Below are 16,149 nucleotides of genomic sequence, written 5' to 3' on the forward strand. Positions count from 1 at the left end.
ATCTTTAACTTTTCTTTTTTTTTATACCTCACAGTATGACTTATGCTGACACTGTAATGTTCAAGTTATAATTGCACCTTTTTGTATTACACCCTGAAGTAAACTAACAAAACAACATTCTTATCTTCAAGCTTCTTATATTCTCTTCATTTCGTGATCTTCAACATTTCCAAACAGGAGGGCAGCATCCCACACCTCTTTAGTGCTCATTATTAGGTTCCTGGGGGAAATCAAAGATTATTTTGTCCCTTCACAAAGTCGAGTATGTTTATTTTGTATTGTGATTAAAGCATCATACAAATGGAATATTTCCAGGCCAGTTCTATATCATTTATTAGTGACTGAACAAATTGAAGCTTTAATTTTGGAAGCTTAGCTTGTTTAACTACTTCACTACAACCCCCACATACAACGTGCAGATCAAATATAATCCACACTCAGTAATGCAGAATACTTAAGGGACATTTCAATCAAATTCATTGAGTTCAGTCATCATTGAGGCAAAAAACAAAACAAAACAAAAACGTGTTAAAACACACATTGTGTAATATATTAGTATTAGCACTGAGGAAATTTGCACTATTTCATACTGTACAAGCATGTGCTATTTAATTTCAAAAAATTTTCACATTTTCAGTGGGATTCATGGCCTGGAAATGGCCGTCTTTAAAGACTTGTACTCCTGTGTGTTTCGACTCCTATATGCCCCACTGTTTACCCAGGAGTTAAGTCTGTCCTTTACAGTGCCGTCAATGAGGCCTTTGTCATAGTATTTATCTATCATCAGCCTGTAGCCCACTTGATAGTAGTCTGCGCTGTGAACCCTGGGCTGGGTGTTGTGAGGGGTTTGCCGCTGTATTCCTGAAGAGACAAAATAAGTAAATTAGAGTTGACCTTTCACATTTCATTTGTGATGAGCCAATATCATGATACACACAGCATCTTGGTCCACTTCGGTTTAGAATGACATAATCTCAAAATGGAGTTATGTAAAGGATGCCTAACATTATTTAATTTTTTTATTATTATTATTTGAAAAAAAAAAAAACACTTATACATAGCAACATAATGTGTTTTGGCCATTGAAGTTAGGACGCAAAGTAGCCAGATTCTAGATGTCTCTCATGTGACACGTGGCATTGAATTACTATTAACATGATACAAGTAAACGGAGAGTGCCATTGTGTAATGGTGTGTGGAACACAAATCGAACCCTGTACATGAAAAATTCTGTACATGAGTCACCTTAACCTTCACAGTTATTTTGTCATTACATTTTGAATCAGATACGTATATTATAACAGAGAGCAAATATATCTACATTACCTGCATCCTGTCTGAGCCACTGTGAAGTCTCTGGATGGGCCGTTATGAATGACATCTTCAGGGTTGTCTCCACGTCTCCTTTACTGAGGGCCTGGGACATCTCATTCCTGCACACACATATACACTCATTTACAATACATACAATCCCTGGTGAGAAGGGAGTAAGACAATCACATACTTATCCACACACAACATGCTGTTGGACATGCATTTAGATTCACATTAAAACATGCAGTTAACATGGCATTGTTCCCTTCACAATATTTTTGTATTAAAGGAGAAATCCTTTTGAAATCTGACTGTTTTCATTTTTCTTTTTTTCCGTACCAACAGTACTCAGTGACCTCGAGAAACAGAGATCTATTGAAAAATGTCTCCATTAATTAATTAATTCATTCACTCATTAATTGTATTATTTTTTGCAGAGATCCTGCATTCATAATTGGAGAGTCGATGTCAATGTCTTTTCAAGCACATCTGAAAGGTTATAAATGGGATGAAAGTCATGGGTGGCCAATTAATGTTTGAAAATGGTTCCTCGTATTCCCTGAACCAAGCTATCAGAATATCAGCCTGATGCAACCTGTCATGTCATAGTCACACCATCCATGTACACACTACCATATTCATATAGCATTTAATTAGTGAAAACATTAAACTGTACTGTAAAATCTAACAGTGTAAAAGTAATTCCAAGGTTTCCTCAAAAAACATAACATTTCGGAGAGACTCTTTCAGCTAGGAAAGAGCGGTGCATTTTACACACACTCTCTCTCTCACACACACACATACACACACACATTACATACCTGCATATCTGAGACTCCGTGCTATTGCCAGTAGTGAGGGCTTGTCTATGATGTTCTTTACGGACCTTCATGCAGAGTAAAAAGTATGGGGACTTATTCAATTCTTCAAAAAGTTTTGGGTTGTTTTTCTGCAATTCTTCCGATAACTGTGGGTTTCTGGCCAAAATCTCTGAGACTTTCTTGTAGCAGTCTTTGGGTGGTATGTGGTCTGCCTCCCTTTTGCGTTGGTTATCTCCAGGCTGTTGATTACGTCCTGTAAGACTAAACACACATGTATTTGTTAGCATATGCGTACATTTGCTTTTACTACTACTACTACTACCCATACTAATTCTTACATGACTCTTGCTACTGCAACTGATAATACTACAACTATTACTATTACCAATAATACTACAATTAATACTATTACTATCACCAATAATACTACAACTAATACTATTATTATTGTCAATACTATTACCAATAATACTACAACTAATACTATTACTATTACCAATAATACTACTACTATTACTATTACCAATACTAATCCTGGTAGCAGTAGTAGAGGTAGTAACAGTGGTTCTTTGTGTAATAAAACTGCTGCCTTTTTCACATTAAACACAAATCATGTTGCAACTTAAAGTTGAGGCCATTTGGGTGGTGGTAGCTAAGGCTAAGGCACTGGGCTAGCATACAGTAGCATAGTGGCTAAGGAGGTGGGCTAGCATACAGTAGCATAGTGGCTAAGGAGCTGGGCTAGCATGCAGTAGCATAGTGGCTAAGGAGCTGGGCTAGCATGCAGTAGCCTGAAAACTTATGGGTTCTTTTCCCAGCTTACACCGTTGTAACCCTTTTAGCAAGCCTTTGTTGCTCTGGGGACAATGGCCCTTGTAATAATTTACGTAAGTCACTTTGGATAAAAGTGTTTGCTAAATGTAAATGTTTATTGTTTGAGGTGTTAAGAACTTAAAGTTTATTCTTCAATTTGTTTGAATATATTTCTTATAATAAATATGCATTATGACATATGCAAATGTGTTGATTGTCCATCATTATTTAATTTGATGTGATTTGATTAATAATTGATAAAGAAACTTTACCAAGATGAGATACACGAGTGAAATTTCTGGTAATAAACGATTCCTGTTTTTGTAAGCAGTTCCAGTTTTTTTTTTTTTTTTTTTTTTTTGCTGGCTAGAAAGCGGTTTGATTGATAAAAAAAGGCCTTACTCTCCGTGTTCTCCAACCAGGCCGAGATGGAGGTTTTTGCACTCCTCTCGTTGTTCATTTGATAAGGGGCTAGAGTTAATGGCCTCCATGAAGTTGCGTCTGCCTTCCCTTCTTGTCTGCCTTGTTCCTCCACTGATGGTGAAAAGTCCTGGGTTCCTGCAGGATTCCTCATATCCTCTTTGCAGCTTCAGAAGAGGAGCATAGTTTGACATGTTCTGTTGGATCTGAGTGGAGGAACAAATGATGTTGGAACACTTCTATAAAACACCATAACAAATTATATACAAAACAAACTACATTGTGTGCACACAGCCTCAATGTACGACGGAGTATTAGGGCCACACATGAAGAAAAAAAATATTTTTGCCATGGCGAGATTAAACTCGACATGTTGACTTTAAAGTCGACATGTCGACATTAAACTCGACATTTCGAGAATAAAGTTTAAATGTCATGTCGATTTTAATCTCGATGTGTCGACTTTAAAGTCGCCATGTCGACATCAAACTCGACATTTCGAGAATAAAGTTGAAATATCATATCTACTTTAACATGCCAACATTAAACTCGAAATACAGTTTAAACATAGCCTACAGTTTAAGCTATGTAGCCTACACTAACACACAATATATGACATGAATAATATGCTTCAAATAGGTGTTATTTCAGATAGCTTGCAGATATTCAGATAGATTTGTCTGTTAACTAGGTACTCATTGCCGTCATCGTGAAGCGCTGTATCTCGCTGTTATGGAATACCATGCACTATGCCATTTATATAGAATAATACATCCAATGATATAATGTTTCTATACAAAATGATATTTCAGTCTGTTTTACGTAAGGCCACCGCACATCCAAATAACTTCCCTTCATGACCCACAAGCCATCACTCTCCACAGGTTAACATGGCAAAACTAATTTTTCTAAAACTGCTTTTCCATGTCTCACCTGCAATAAATATAGGCTAACACAGATATGTATAGGCCTAAGTATATATACTCTTTTGATCCCGTGAGGGAATATGTGTGCATGTACTTTATGTATGCACTATGTGTGCGTGTGCATGTAGAATAGGCTACATGGGGTTGCCTGGTCGGGAGGATAGCTTCGTCCCTCCAGCAATAGGCTGTTTTGCATCCATTACAAACAAACAAGCAATGTGAAAGTCTAGGATTGGGGAGAGCACTTAGTATGCCTAGTCTAGTGCAAGCATGAAGTTGAACCTTTAGATGAAAAACACTCTAATAATAGCCTACAATAAATAAACCGCTAATGACGTTTACTTTTGACCATCGCATTTATCGCCTGTAACTCCGTGATAAGGACCTAACAGGAAAGTATTTGGCTGAGCAATGGAGGTTAATACCCAGATAGCAAAGGGGTGTTGAATCCACGTTTGTTTGAAGCGGCGGAGGTTGATTCAACGTGGATTCAACGCCCCTTTGCTATCTGGGTATGTTCTATGTTTTGTCCACATGATATAGGCCTATGTCTAATCATTGTTGCACTTGAAGAAAACTGGAATGTTTCATTCGTCCTCCCTTTCAATCGTCCCGAGCGGTCGTTCTCTCTAACTTTAGTCTCAAAATGTTGAGTTTAATGTCGACACGTCGAGATTAAAGTCGACATGATATTTCAACTTTATTCTCGAAATGTTGAGTTTAATGTCGACATGTCGAGTTTAATCTCGTCATGGCAAAAATATTTTTTTCTTCATGTGTGGCCCTAATACTCCGTCGTATCAATGTCATTCCACCTGTCACCAGTGGATGAAAATCATATTGTATCTCATATACCATATCATGAACAAACCAGAATAGGACTATTGGAACAGCACGGAACCCTAGAGGTGTCATTGCAAGATATTTTTTGGTATATATCCTGAAAATGTGCGCACATTTTACTAAATTGTATGCACATTTTACTAAATCGTGTGCTTGTTTTACTAAATAGTGTACTCATTTTACTAAATTGTGCTCTCACAATTTGGCACAATTTAGTAAAATGTGTGCACGATTTACTAAATTGAGAGCACAATGTAGTAATACGAGTGTACAATGGCCTAAAATGAGCGCACATTATATCGATACACAAGAATATCTTGCAATGACACCTCCTGGGCTCCGTAGAACAGAAATTTTTGGAACAGAACATTTTCCATAATCCACAGCTTTCTACAATTGGCCAGTGCTTTTTAGGTAATATACTACTCATGGAATTCTTACCAAACACAAAAAGGGAACATGAAATTGTATAAATGAACATCAAGAATCCTGAACAGTATTGATATCAAGTTGTTCACGAGGCAGGCATCAACCTCCCACTATCTTACCTCCTGGTGTACCTCACTACGAAGCTTTGATGCGTCTCTTCGTAGATCATTGACATCTTTTCGGCCATGACTGGTTGCCTGAGCAACAGCATGGAATAAACAGTTCTGTCCATCTGAAAGAACTTGGCTAAATGTGCCATCTGCATTCAGAACCTCAAAATGGCCACTATATGGTTGATGTTCACCACGGATCCTTCGACTTAAAGATTGCAGAACACCCTTTCTCCTGTGGAAAGATTTTATTTTGTTTAGGGATGGATTAAATACAAAAACATGTATTTATTTTTTGAGCGTAAAAATGTAGGAAAACATCAACATGTTGTAACAGGGATCATAAATAATCAAATACATTCATACTGCATATCTTATGATCATACATTTTCTGATAACAAAAAGGTGTTAAAAGGGCTTACTGTTGTGATGTGTCCTTTTCCTTAACTAGTCGAAGTGTCACATCTCCAGCTGATTTATCTTTCCCTTGGTAGCGCTCCTCAGAGAGTGGTTTTCCGTGTTCATCGGTAATAATGATGCGGATGCCTTTGCCATCGAGCATGTCACTCTTTGTGAGAATGTGAAGATCAAGCCCAGTGGCAGGTTTCTCCGAGCTGCTCAGACCCTTTGCATAGTGTGACAATTCACTTTTCTCATTGGTGGATAAGGACTTAGCTGGTGCCTGGCAGGCCATTCTCATTTTGTGATTTTTCTTCTGTTCATCAAAAAATGGCTTTGTTGTATGTCTACCAAGGACATTCTCAACACATCTACCAATTTTGTGGTTCACCATTGAACCAGTAGTTCGAGAAGCAATGGAAGTTATGTGTGCCACAAAAGCATCAACTAATGCTTCAGACACACTGTTGGCAATTGTGTGGATGAATTTTTGTTTAAGACGCTTCACATCTTCTAACTCCTGTCTTCCATCTGGAACATACTGCTCGTGCTTTTGATTGTCCATCTGTGTCAGTAATTGAGGAACAAGTTGGTCGTTTATGATGCCTTCTGTTGGAATTGCTTTGACCATCTCAATAACTGATGTGGTGTACTCGGCTGCAAGCAAAACTCTACTGACGGTTAACAATACCCCTGATGCCTTTTGTCTCTCCAGAACACGCAAGGCAGAATGGCTCACTTGGGAGAGGACACTGATTACTGTACGTACATTTGTGAGATCGGTCACTAGTTCTGGGATGACCTGAGTTGACATATGTGTGACTGATTCCTCAAGCCTCTTCTCACATTGGGGGTCAATTGTAAATTCATCTGGCCTTGTTTGGATCACTTCCTTTGGAATCTCCTGGCAAATTAAATGAGCGAGAGCCTCATCCAGGCCTCTGTTAGCTCTTAGTAATGAGGAGACTTTATTTTTGAACGCCGTCCTAAATATCTTTTTAAAGGCAGCCTTGAACCCTTTATCCATAGCATAGTTCACAGCAGCAAGTACTCCTTGCTTCCCTAGTTCCTGAATGGCATACTTTGCTGCTTGCTTGGCTGCCTGCTTCACTACAATAGATGTTGCTGACTTGGCACCACTTGCTATGGCCTTGGCCCCAATGCGAGCTGAGGACAGAACATTAATTCCACCACAGACCAGAGATATTCCAATGCTGATACTCTTGGAGACGGCCCACTCGGACCAACTAAAATTCCCTGTAACCATTCCGATAATGCCGCTGATCATGTCCGACACCCCCTCACTGATTAAACCCAAACCGAAATTTGTAGCCGCACCAGATGTAAAGGCTAGGACCAGTGCACCAGCTACCACTTGCAGGACACCGATGAATACACAGATGAGAGCCTGATAGGAAAATTGTGGCTTCTCTTCTATGGTAAATACAATTTTTAAACCATATTGGTGCATTTTCTCAAGCTCATTTTCTGTGATAAAATCGGTTTCTGCCAGGAGACGGGATACGGAGGATTCTTCTGTGATGGCATCTTCTCCTTTGGCCAGAACTTGTGTTAGCATGCCCAGCGCATTCTCAATGTAATTTTTCCAAAATTGAAAGATATTCATCCTTACTTGCATTTGTGTTAAGAAGTTAGCATTTTCATGGTGGGATCTAAAACTATTTTGTCTAGAGAGATTGCAGAAAATCATAGTGTTTGTTGTTTCCATCAGAAACACATCAACTAAACCCTGTGCTTCCTTAAGTAGCTGTTCTGCCTCGGCTTTGTAGCCGTCTTCACGGAGGTTGATGGCAACATATGCCTTGTTATAAAGAGCTATAGCACTGTAAAATTGATCACATTCAGCAGTGCACTGCCAGTATGCCTTTGCTCCATAACTTACTCTCTTATTCAAGAGGTGCAGGTCAGTTCTGCTTGCTGCCTGCTTGATATAATCATGGAGGTTAGTGCTTTTCCCCCGAAGAAGTGAGTTACTCCTGTGTTCTAACTGTCCTCTAAGATCTTGCATTAACTCATAAATGTCTTCGTCCACTTTGGCCCTGCGGATGCTCTTTTTATGTTGATTGAGCCATAAAGCCCATGATTGCTTCAGTGCACTGACTGCAGGGTGATAATCAAATTTATTACGATAGCTCTTGAAACACTCAGGAACATCATCTATGTTCATGTCATGACAACTCAGCCTCTCTGTGTGTGTGTACTTCTTGCGGAAATCCTCTAAAAATCCACAAAATGTTGAGAACAGTTCTCTTTTAAAGTGAATGACACGGAGCTCATCTTCTTCCATATAGTGTATGTGGTGCAGCTCCCGCTCTTCTCTGAGCTGCCTCATGACATCAACAGACTGGCCTTGGTACGCAGGCTGAAGCTGCTCTTGGTTGAGGATCATATGTACCATGCCTGGGTTTCCTTTGCGGGCAGTGCGTCCAAAGACCTGCTTCTCTACACGTTGGCTGTTTGGAAAATATGTCAGAAGCACAAAGAGACCCCCACATCTGTTGACCTCTGGTTGGACTTGTATGTCTGTCCCACGTCCAGCAAGGTTTGTAGCAATAATGATATCTCCTTCGCTGAATGCTTGTTGCTCAATTTTATGCTTCCCGCTGATTGTGTACATGATGATTGGATGTTTCTCCTGGGTTTTCATTGCACTGTGTAGTTCATTGGCTGTATTGATATCCTCACATACAACAAGAACAACCTGTCCTCTGTCTGCAACTTTCCATGCAGTTTCACAGATTTTCTGAATCCACAGTTCCTTTCCTCCTGGCACCTGGACTGCTGGGATCTCAACCACCTTCTTTCGGCGGTGGGTTGGCATCACATAGCTCTTCGTCTCATAATGCCGGTATAGAAAACCTTTCTCAGCATCACCTCCTAATGTTCCTGTGACCCCAAATACACCTTCACCTGTTAGGTACCTTTGAAAGTAGTGGATGTTTGACATGTAGTTAGTCATAGTGGTCAGAGGTGAGATGGCCAGTTGGTGCTTCATCTCCAAAAACTGCTGGAGGCCTTCCAGCCATGATCTGCTCTTCTCCAGCACCCCATTAGACATGTCCACAGGTATGATGGCATCATACTGATGAATGTCACGGTCACCCTCCTGTTTTTTGTCACCCTCACAGGATTTCTCGATCATGTACTCCCTGCCCTCCACCATCACAATGGCCGTAAGCGCCTTTTGGATAAATAGTCGCAAATGCTGCTCTGTGTATTCCTTCAGAAAAGCTGGAATCACAATGAAATCTCTGAATTTATCAATGTTCTTTGGATCACATTGGTCTGAATACTTTATTTTTGACTTCACATTGTCAACAGTCCAGGAAATTAAATCATTTTCAGGTATTATTTGACATGCGCAGCCCTTATCAAGGAGAAGCAGTCTGACTTCATCCTTTGAAAAGTTTGGACATACAATGTCTTCATAAACAGCAGCTTTATTGTCAACTACTGAGAAATATTCAATCGAGTCACCTTTGCCCACTTCATTTGCAAACTCCCTCAGTACTTCATACTGTTGGTCTGGTCCGATTTTGATCATGATGTTCTCCAGTGCTTTCCACTTAGCATCCCTAAAGTCCTGGTTTGCATCCTCATCTCCCATATTATGCTCAGCCTGCACCAACTCATCAATCTCATTCTGTGAGTAGAACCCAAGTTTCACTCCAAGTTGGAGTATATCCAGGGTGGAAAAGTCCTCAGATTCAGAGACACCCAAAGCAGACATTGCAGTCTTGTAGAAGAGCTGGGGTGCAGTGATCCAATGGATCTCACCAGTCTCTTGCATTTCTATTTGTCGACATGCGGACACCATGGCCCAAATGCCCGCAAGCACCTGCTCTATGTGCATCAGACCACTATCGTCATCAGACAAATATGTTGTTGAATCTCCATTGTCCAGTGTCATATGGTCAACTTCATCTACAATTACCATGTCAAACTTTCTAGTTCTCCTGGTTTTTTTATCATCAAACTCTTGTCTCAATATGTCCGCAGCAAAGTCAACAACTGTTCCGTAAACTATGTCCTTTTCGTATGCATGCTCATGATTTCGCAACACAGCTGATGTCAAACCAAACATTGAATAAAAGGCACACCATTCCTTGTGGTCACGGACAGCCAGGACAGGAGAGCTTGTCACAATGTCTGGTTTAAGTCCGCGGATGGCTTGTATTGCAGCAAACATGGCTAAAATGCATGTCTTTCCTTCTCCTGTGGCTATTTCTAAGAGACAGCCCTTTTCTCCTCTCGCCCGTGGCAACAGCAGTAGAAGGACGGATGCCAGCTGAGTAAGTCTAGGGACGTAGCCTTGGACCTCAGCATCAGGATGCCAGAGTCCTCCTGTATTCCACCAATGTCTTCTAGTCCTGCACTCCCTTACAGCAAGGGACATTGATACACACATTTTCCAGAGACACGCAATGTCAGGATTATGAAAATCCATTGAGCATATCATGCTTTTCACTTCACAAATTTGGTCTTTACTTAATCTTGTTTTATCAGACACTTTGAGCAGCTCGCTTTTAACATATCTAAGCACATTCTCTATAATGGTTAGCACATCCTTTGGGTACTTTGCTTCTCTCATTTCACTAATCAGTGTCTCAATGTCTTTATCCATTTCTTTCCCCGCCTGCCGGTGTAGGTAGTACACTGGCTTTGCTTCATTGATAGCACTTACAGCAGAATCATAGCTCAGTCTGTACGTTAGCACAGTTTCCAAAATGGCTGTGACTTGGTCCCTTGGGCTCTTTGTAGTATTTTGCAGAAAAGTGATTATCTCAGTTGGTGTCCAGATGTTATTGAATAGGATGTGGCCAAGAATAACACTGCTTTCTGATGTAAGCGGTGATTCAGATGCAGTGAATCTGTAGAAAATCTTCTCAGCCAGGTCAGAGTTTTCCTTTAATAAATATGTCAGTAAACTGAGAAGAAAGTCACATTCCCTACCTAATGAGAGTTGGGAGAAGCCATCATCATCATCATCATCAGAATCCACTGTCAGCTGCAGCATGGCCTTGACCACATTCAGTTGCTCAATAAGGGTCAGGTCTTCAGAGCCTATAGTCTGGTCTATTGCCAACAGAGAGGAATAGGGGAGATGATCCCCTCCAAAATACTGAATCATTAGCTCATTCTGAAGAACCTTCATCCTCTTCTCCAGATTCTGAACTTTAACATCTTCACTTTCAATGACATCAAATTCTGACAGGAGGACATCAAACATCTGTCCCACCAGAAGCTGTATAACATTGAAAACATACTAATTAACATCATTTGGTCATACAATCATGTTTAAAATAAGTATTCCTTTACATAAAAATCCCATTCAAAATATTTCAAATTATGAAATGAACTGTATGAATTATGTGGAGACATAAACAGTGTAATGCAGTGGTCCCCAAACTACGGCCCGCCACCTCATTTTAGGTGGCCCCCCAAAACATGTCTGTGGTATATAGGATCCGGCCCGCACGGGAGTACAACATCTTCTAACTATAACCTCCGCAATTTCCCCCATTCATTCTCTATGGCGAGTCTTAACAGTACACATGTAATACTCTTTTTGTCCACTGGTGGTTGTTTTGGCGCTGTTTCGCATTTGCCATCGAAAACGGAATGAAATGTATAGTAGGCCTACCTGCTGACTGAATCAGTGCTCAAAGTATTCTAAAAATGTATCAATTAATTGTTAATAACTAACTAACTTCTATTCAAGTCATAATTCTGGAACTTTCTGGTATAATTATTTATATTTTTTATTCACTCGTTCAAATGTTCATACAGAGTTCACAAAGTTCTCATCAGATGAGTGAAAGTTAGAATGGTGGTCATTTCAGATGTTTCTGCCACCACTTCATAAAACTCATAGTTTGAGACTTTAAATTATTTGTAGGATATTGCTTGTTCACAACTTGAGCTGTGTATGCAAAGTTCAGAGTTCAAAATATACTTTTGGGACTCCCTGCTTATAGTTTTGAGAATGCTATTATTAGTATTATTTCATTTGAGCTACATTTTACACTGATATGGCATGATGGCAATATAAACACAGATAACAATGGTATTAAATTGCAATAGCCTATAGATTAAATGTAATGGAATATTCAACTAAGGTAGACTGCCTTTGTTCACAGCGCTAAGCTATTTATGGTTACTGATATACTCCGAGTCTCTGGCCCTCTCTTAGAGCCAGGCATAGTGAGCTGGCCCTCGGAAGAAAAAGTTTGGGGACCACTGGTGTAATGTAATGAGTTGCAATGTATTTTTGTTCCTATGGCCTCTAGCGAGCAGTCTGTTTATGTAGGATGTAATAGGACTATTACTTTCTATTAAGTGAATGAACACACCTGTTGTTCCTGTTGTTCATCCCACTTTTGCACTCGTCTTAGCTGTTCTTCCCAGTCTTGCCCTCGTCTTAGCTGTTCATCCAACTCTTGTTGTCTCACATGTTTTTCCCACTCTTGGTGTTGTCTTAAATGTTGTTCCCATGTTTGCTCTTGCATCAGCTGTTCTTCCCACTCTTGCCCTAATAGCAGCTGTTCTTCCCAATCTTGTCCTCGTATCAGCTGTTCTTCCCATTCTTGCACTCCTCTCTGTCGCTCATTTAGGTCTTGCTCACATTTCTGCTGTTCTATTAGTTCTTCTCTTTGTCTAAGCTCTTCGCTTAATCCTTGTGCTCCTATATGCAGTTGTTCTGACTCATATCTCAGCTGTTCTTGATGCTCTTGGTCTTGATTCATCGGATGTCTTAGTACTTTCATTTGTCTTAGTGATTTTTTTTGTTTTCCCGATCCTGTACGCTGCTCATGATGCTCTTGCGTTAGTCTCTGCTGTTGTTCTGCTCCCTGTGTGGGCCACTCCTGTTGACGTCTCAGCTGTTCTCTTTGCTGTTCTCTGTGATGTTGATGTCTCAGCTGTTCTGCTCCCTGTGTGGGCCACTCCTGTTGATGTCTCTGCTGTTCTGCTCCCTGTGTGGGCCACTCCTGTTGACGTCTCAGCTGTTCTCTTTGCTGTTCTCTGTGATGTTGATCTCTCAGCTGTTCTGCTCCCTGTGTGGGCCACTCCTGTTGATGTCTCAGCTGTTCTGCTCCCTGTGTGGGCCACTCCTGTTGACGTCTCAGCTGTTCTCTTTGCTGTTCTCTGTGATGTTGATGTCTCAGTTGTTCATGTTGCTCTTGTTGCAGCTGTTGTACTTGTGCTCTTCTATGCAGTCTCAGGTGTTCTAGTTGTTCTCTTAGTTCATTTGATTGTCGATGCAGTTCTTGCTCCCATCTCTGGCGTTCTCTTGGTTTTTGTCCATGTCTCTGGCATTCTCTTAGCTCTTGTTCAAATCTTTGAGATTCTCTTAGTTTGTGTTCTGGTTTCTGTTGTTTTCTTAGTTCTTGCCCATGGCTCAACTGTTCTTGACACTCTTGCTCTCGTCTCTGCTGGTCAAATAGAAATACATTTATTAGCATATCTCGTCATATGCACTGTTGTCAAAGCAATATAAATATAATGCTATGTCATATAAAAGAGACGGATAACAATCAGTATCTAAGACAACTGGGAAGGGACACACAAACACAAGCACGTTGAATATAGCTCATTACAAGTTGGGTCGGGTATACTCCACCTTGGAGTGAGTCTGTGTAGGTTGGGTGGTGCTCTGATACTCCACCTTGGAGTGAGTCTGTGTAGATTGGGTGGTGCTCTGATACTCCACCTTGGAGTGTCTCTGTGTAGACCGGGTGGTGCTGTGATGCTCCACCTTGGAGTGTGTCTGTGTAGGTTGGGTGGTGCTGTGATACTCTACCATCCACTGTCCTCTCCTTTGCATTTCTGGTCGTTCCTCTTGTCTCCGCTGACGTCCTTGTCCTCCATGTTGTTCTCTCCACTCTTGCTCACGCCTCAGCTGCTGTTCACGCTCCTCCTCTCGTCTCTGTTCTCTTCGTTTTAGTTTACATATGTGGCATTGTCTCAGGTCAGAGGTCGACTGCCAAACAAACAAACACACAAACAAACAAACAATCAATTAATCAATCAATCAATCAATTAATTAATTAATTAATCAAAAAAAACAAATACATGTTGCTAGATTAATAAATTAAATTAAATTTCATGCTGCACACATGTTAAGGTTTCCCTTTGGCCTGCAATAATGCATGATTGGTTTCTTGTGTGTGCCTGATTGATATAGCAATACATGTTTTATATTAATTGATCTTGAACATTGTACTGTTCACACACAAGAACTGTGTACTTGAACTGGACTGATCAACTGACATATTTGACATAGAATAAAGTCCAATGATTCCAGATCTTAACTGTAGCCTGCATAAGCGCTTACCTCTGCTTCTATGCAGAAATGCCATGCAGTGTCCTTGAATGGATATTTACTCCCCATGGTTCACTCTGGATGGGAAATCTATAATGAATGTCATACAGATAATACAAATGATGAATGGAAAATTACACTGTGGTTACCTAGTGGCCTTATATGTTAATGTTGCGGGGATAAATGACAGTTTATGCTAACATTGTGATGAGTGAAAGTTGTGTTAAATTGCAGCAAACCAAACAATACACAACTGCCAAACCGGCTAAACTACCAACACCAACAGAAAGCTGTGCACATCAAAGATTTAAAACTTTACCAAACGTGAATCAACACAAACACATGGAACATTTTTTAATCAGGGAGGGACACAGTGTGTGAGTGTATATGCGTATGGGTGCATCTGTGTTTGTGTGTGTGAAGTCTCTCACCCTGCAGCACAGAGTAGTCCTTAACATTAGTAATATAGTGAGTACCGTCATTTCCCAACTATTAGCCATGGCTTATACTGTACATTGATTTTGAAAAATTTCCTCAGCTTTGAGGTTAATACACAGGGGCAGTTAATATGTTTTTGTTTCTTTAACCTGGCATGAAACACTGTCCTGCGGCTTTTACACAATGTGGCTAATACACAGGAAATTACTGTAGTGAGTCCTATCCTAAATATAGCAAAAGGGAAATGGTTCATCACAGCTTCCCCACAAGGTTGATCATTATAACACTGTTAAAATAACTATTCCCACAAGGTTGATCATTATAACACTGTTCAAATAACTATTCCCACAAGGTTGATCATTATAACACTGTTCAAATAACTATTCCCACAAGGTTGATCATTATAACACTGTTAAAATAACTATTCCCCACAAGGTTGATCATTATAACACTGTTAAAATAACTATTCCCACAAGGTTGATCATTATAACACTGTTAAAACAATTATTCCCCACAAGGTTGATCATTATAACACTGTTCAAATAACTATTCCCACAAGGTTGATCATTATAACACTGTTCAAATAACTATTCCCACAAGGTTGATCATTATAACACTGTTAAAATAACTATTCCCCACAAGGTTGATCATTATAACACTGTTAAAATAACTATTCCCACAAGGTTGATCATTATAACACTGTTCAAATAACTATTCCCCACAAGGTTGATCATTATAACACTGTTCAAATAACTATTCCAGTAGTTATCTGGGATTGGAACCAGAACAAAACTGCATTTTCTGTATTTTGTGGATACTGCACTGCTCATTATAACATTGAGCCAAAAAATATAGAGACGGCAGTGTGTTTGTATTTTGATATTGTGTCTTTGTGTGTTTTTAAATAGAAGTATACTCACAAGTGTAGTTTCTTGGGTTTAAACTGAAGCACTGGGTCCTTGGAGGCGCTGGTGCTGTACTGTGCTGTGCTGTACCATGCCCTAGCCATGCCCAGAACACCAACAAGGCAGTGAATCACACAGGACATTAATGCATTTCCGGCGGTGTTTTCCAGATGAAAAAAAGAAGGTGCACGACCAATCAGTGACCTGTGTGGGAATGGGGGCTGCGCGTGGACGGGTGACTCAGAGAGACTCCAGCCACTGGAGATCCTGTGTTTAGATTTACACCCCAGATTCCTTTCCCAACCATGTGACTTCTCAGCAGTCACTGCAGTTCAGGAAACGCTTATGTACTAGGCCTACTGTCACTGGAAACACCTCTCTCTCTCT

General features: G+C 40.2%; 1 protein-coding gene across 2 annotated transcripts; it reads right to left on the reverse strand.

The window, feature by feature from the left end:
• Nucleotides 1-253: 253 nt before the first annotated feature.
• On the reverse strand, nt 254-15,893 carry LOC125291690. 2 transcript variants are annotated; one of them, XM_048238522.1, is made up of 10 exons: nt 15,778-15,893; nt 14,432-14,509; nt 13,718-14,077; nt 12,450-13,526; nt 6,099-11,341; nt 5,686-5,911; nt 3,351-3,574; nt 2,136-2,396; nt 1,327-1,433; nt 254-861 (listed from the first exon to the last, which is right to left on the reverse strand). In XM_048238522.1, exons 2-10 carry the CDS (start codon nt 14,486-14,488, stop codon nt 644-646), a joined length of 7,773 nt encoding a protein of 2,590 aa, XP_048094479.1. In that variant the 5' UTR covers nt 14,489-14,509; nt 15,778-15,893; the 3' UTR covers nt 254-643. The 2 variants fall into 2 exon arrangements, with proteins under 2 accessions (XP_048094479.1, XP_048094480.1); XM_048238523.1 differs by having other exon boundaries at nt 13,898-14,077; nt 15,778-15,892.
• Between the last annotated feature and the right edge of the window lie 256 nt (nt 15,894-16,149).

This window comes from Alosa alosa, chromosome 3 (genome assembly GCF_017589495.1).
Source record: "Alosa alosa isolate M-15738 ecotype Scorff River chromosome 3, AALO_Geno_1.1, whole genome shotgun sequence".
In the NCBI taxonomy this organism is placed as follows: domain Eukaryota; kingdom Metazoa; phylum Chordata; class Actinopteri; order Clupeiformes; family Clupeidae; genus Alosa; species Alosa alosa.

What these genes read in the sequence shown, in the direction of transcription:
- LOC125291690 (XM_048238522.1), bottom strand. Translation starts at nt 14,488, where the DNA reads ATGGGGAGTAAATATCCATTCAAGGACACTGCATGGCATTTCTGCATA. An exon ending in ATGAACAACAGGAACAACAG is followed by an intron (nt 11,342 to 12,449) that starts GTGTGTTCATTC and finishes AATGTTATACAG; the next exon opens with CTTCTGGTGGGACAGATGTT. An exon ending in GTAGTGAGGTACACCAGGAG is followed by an intron (nt 3,575 to 5,685) that starts GTAAGATAGTGG and finishes TCCTCCACTCAG; the next exon opens with ATCCAACAGAACATGTCAAA.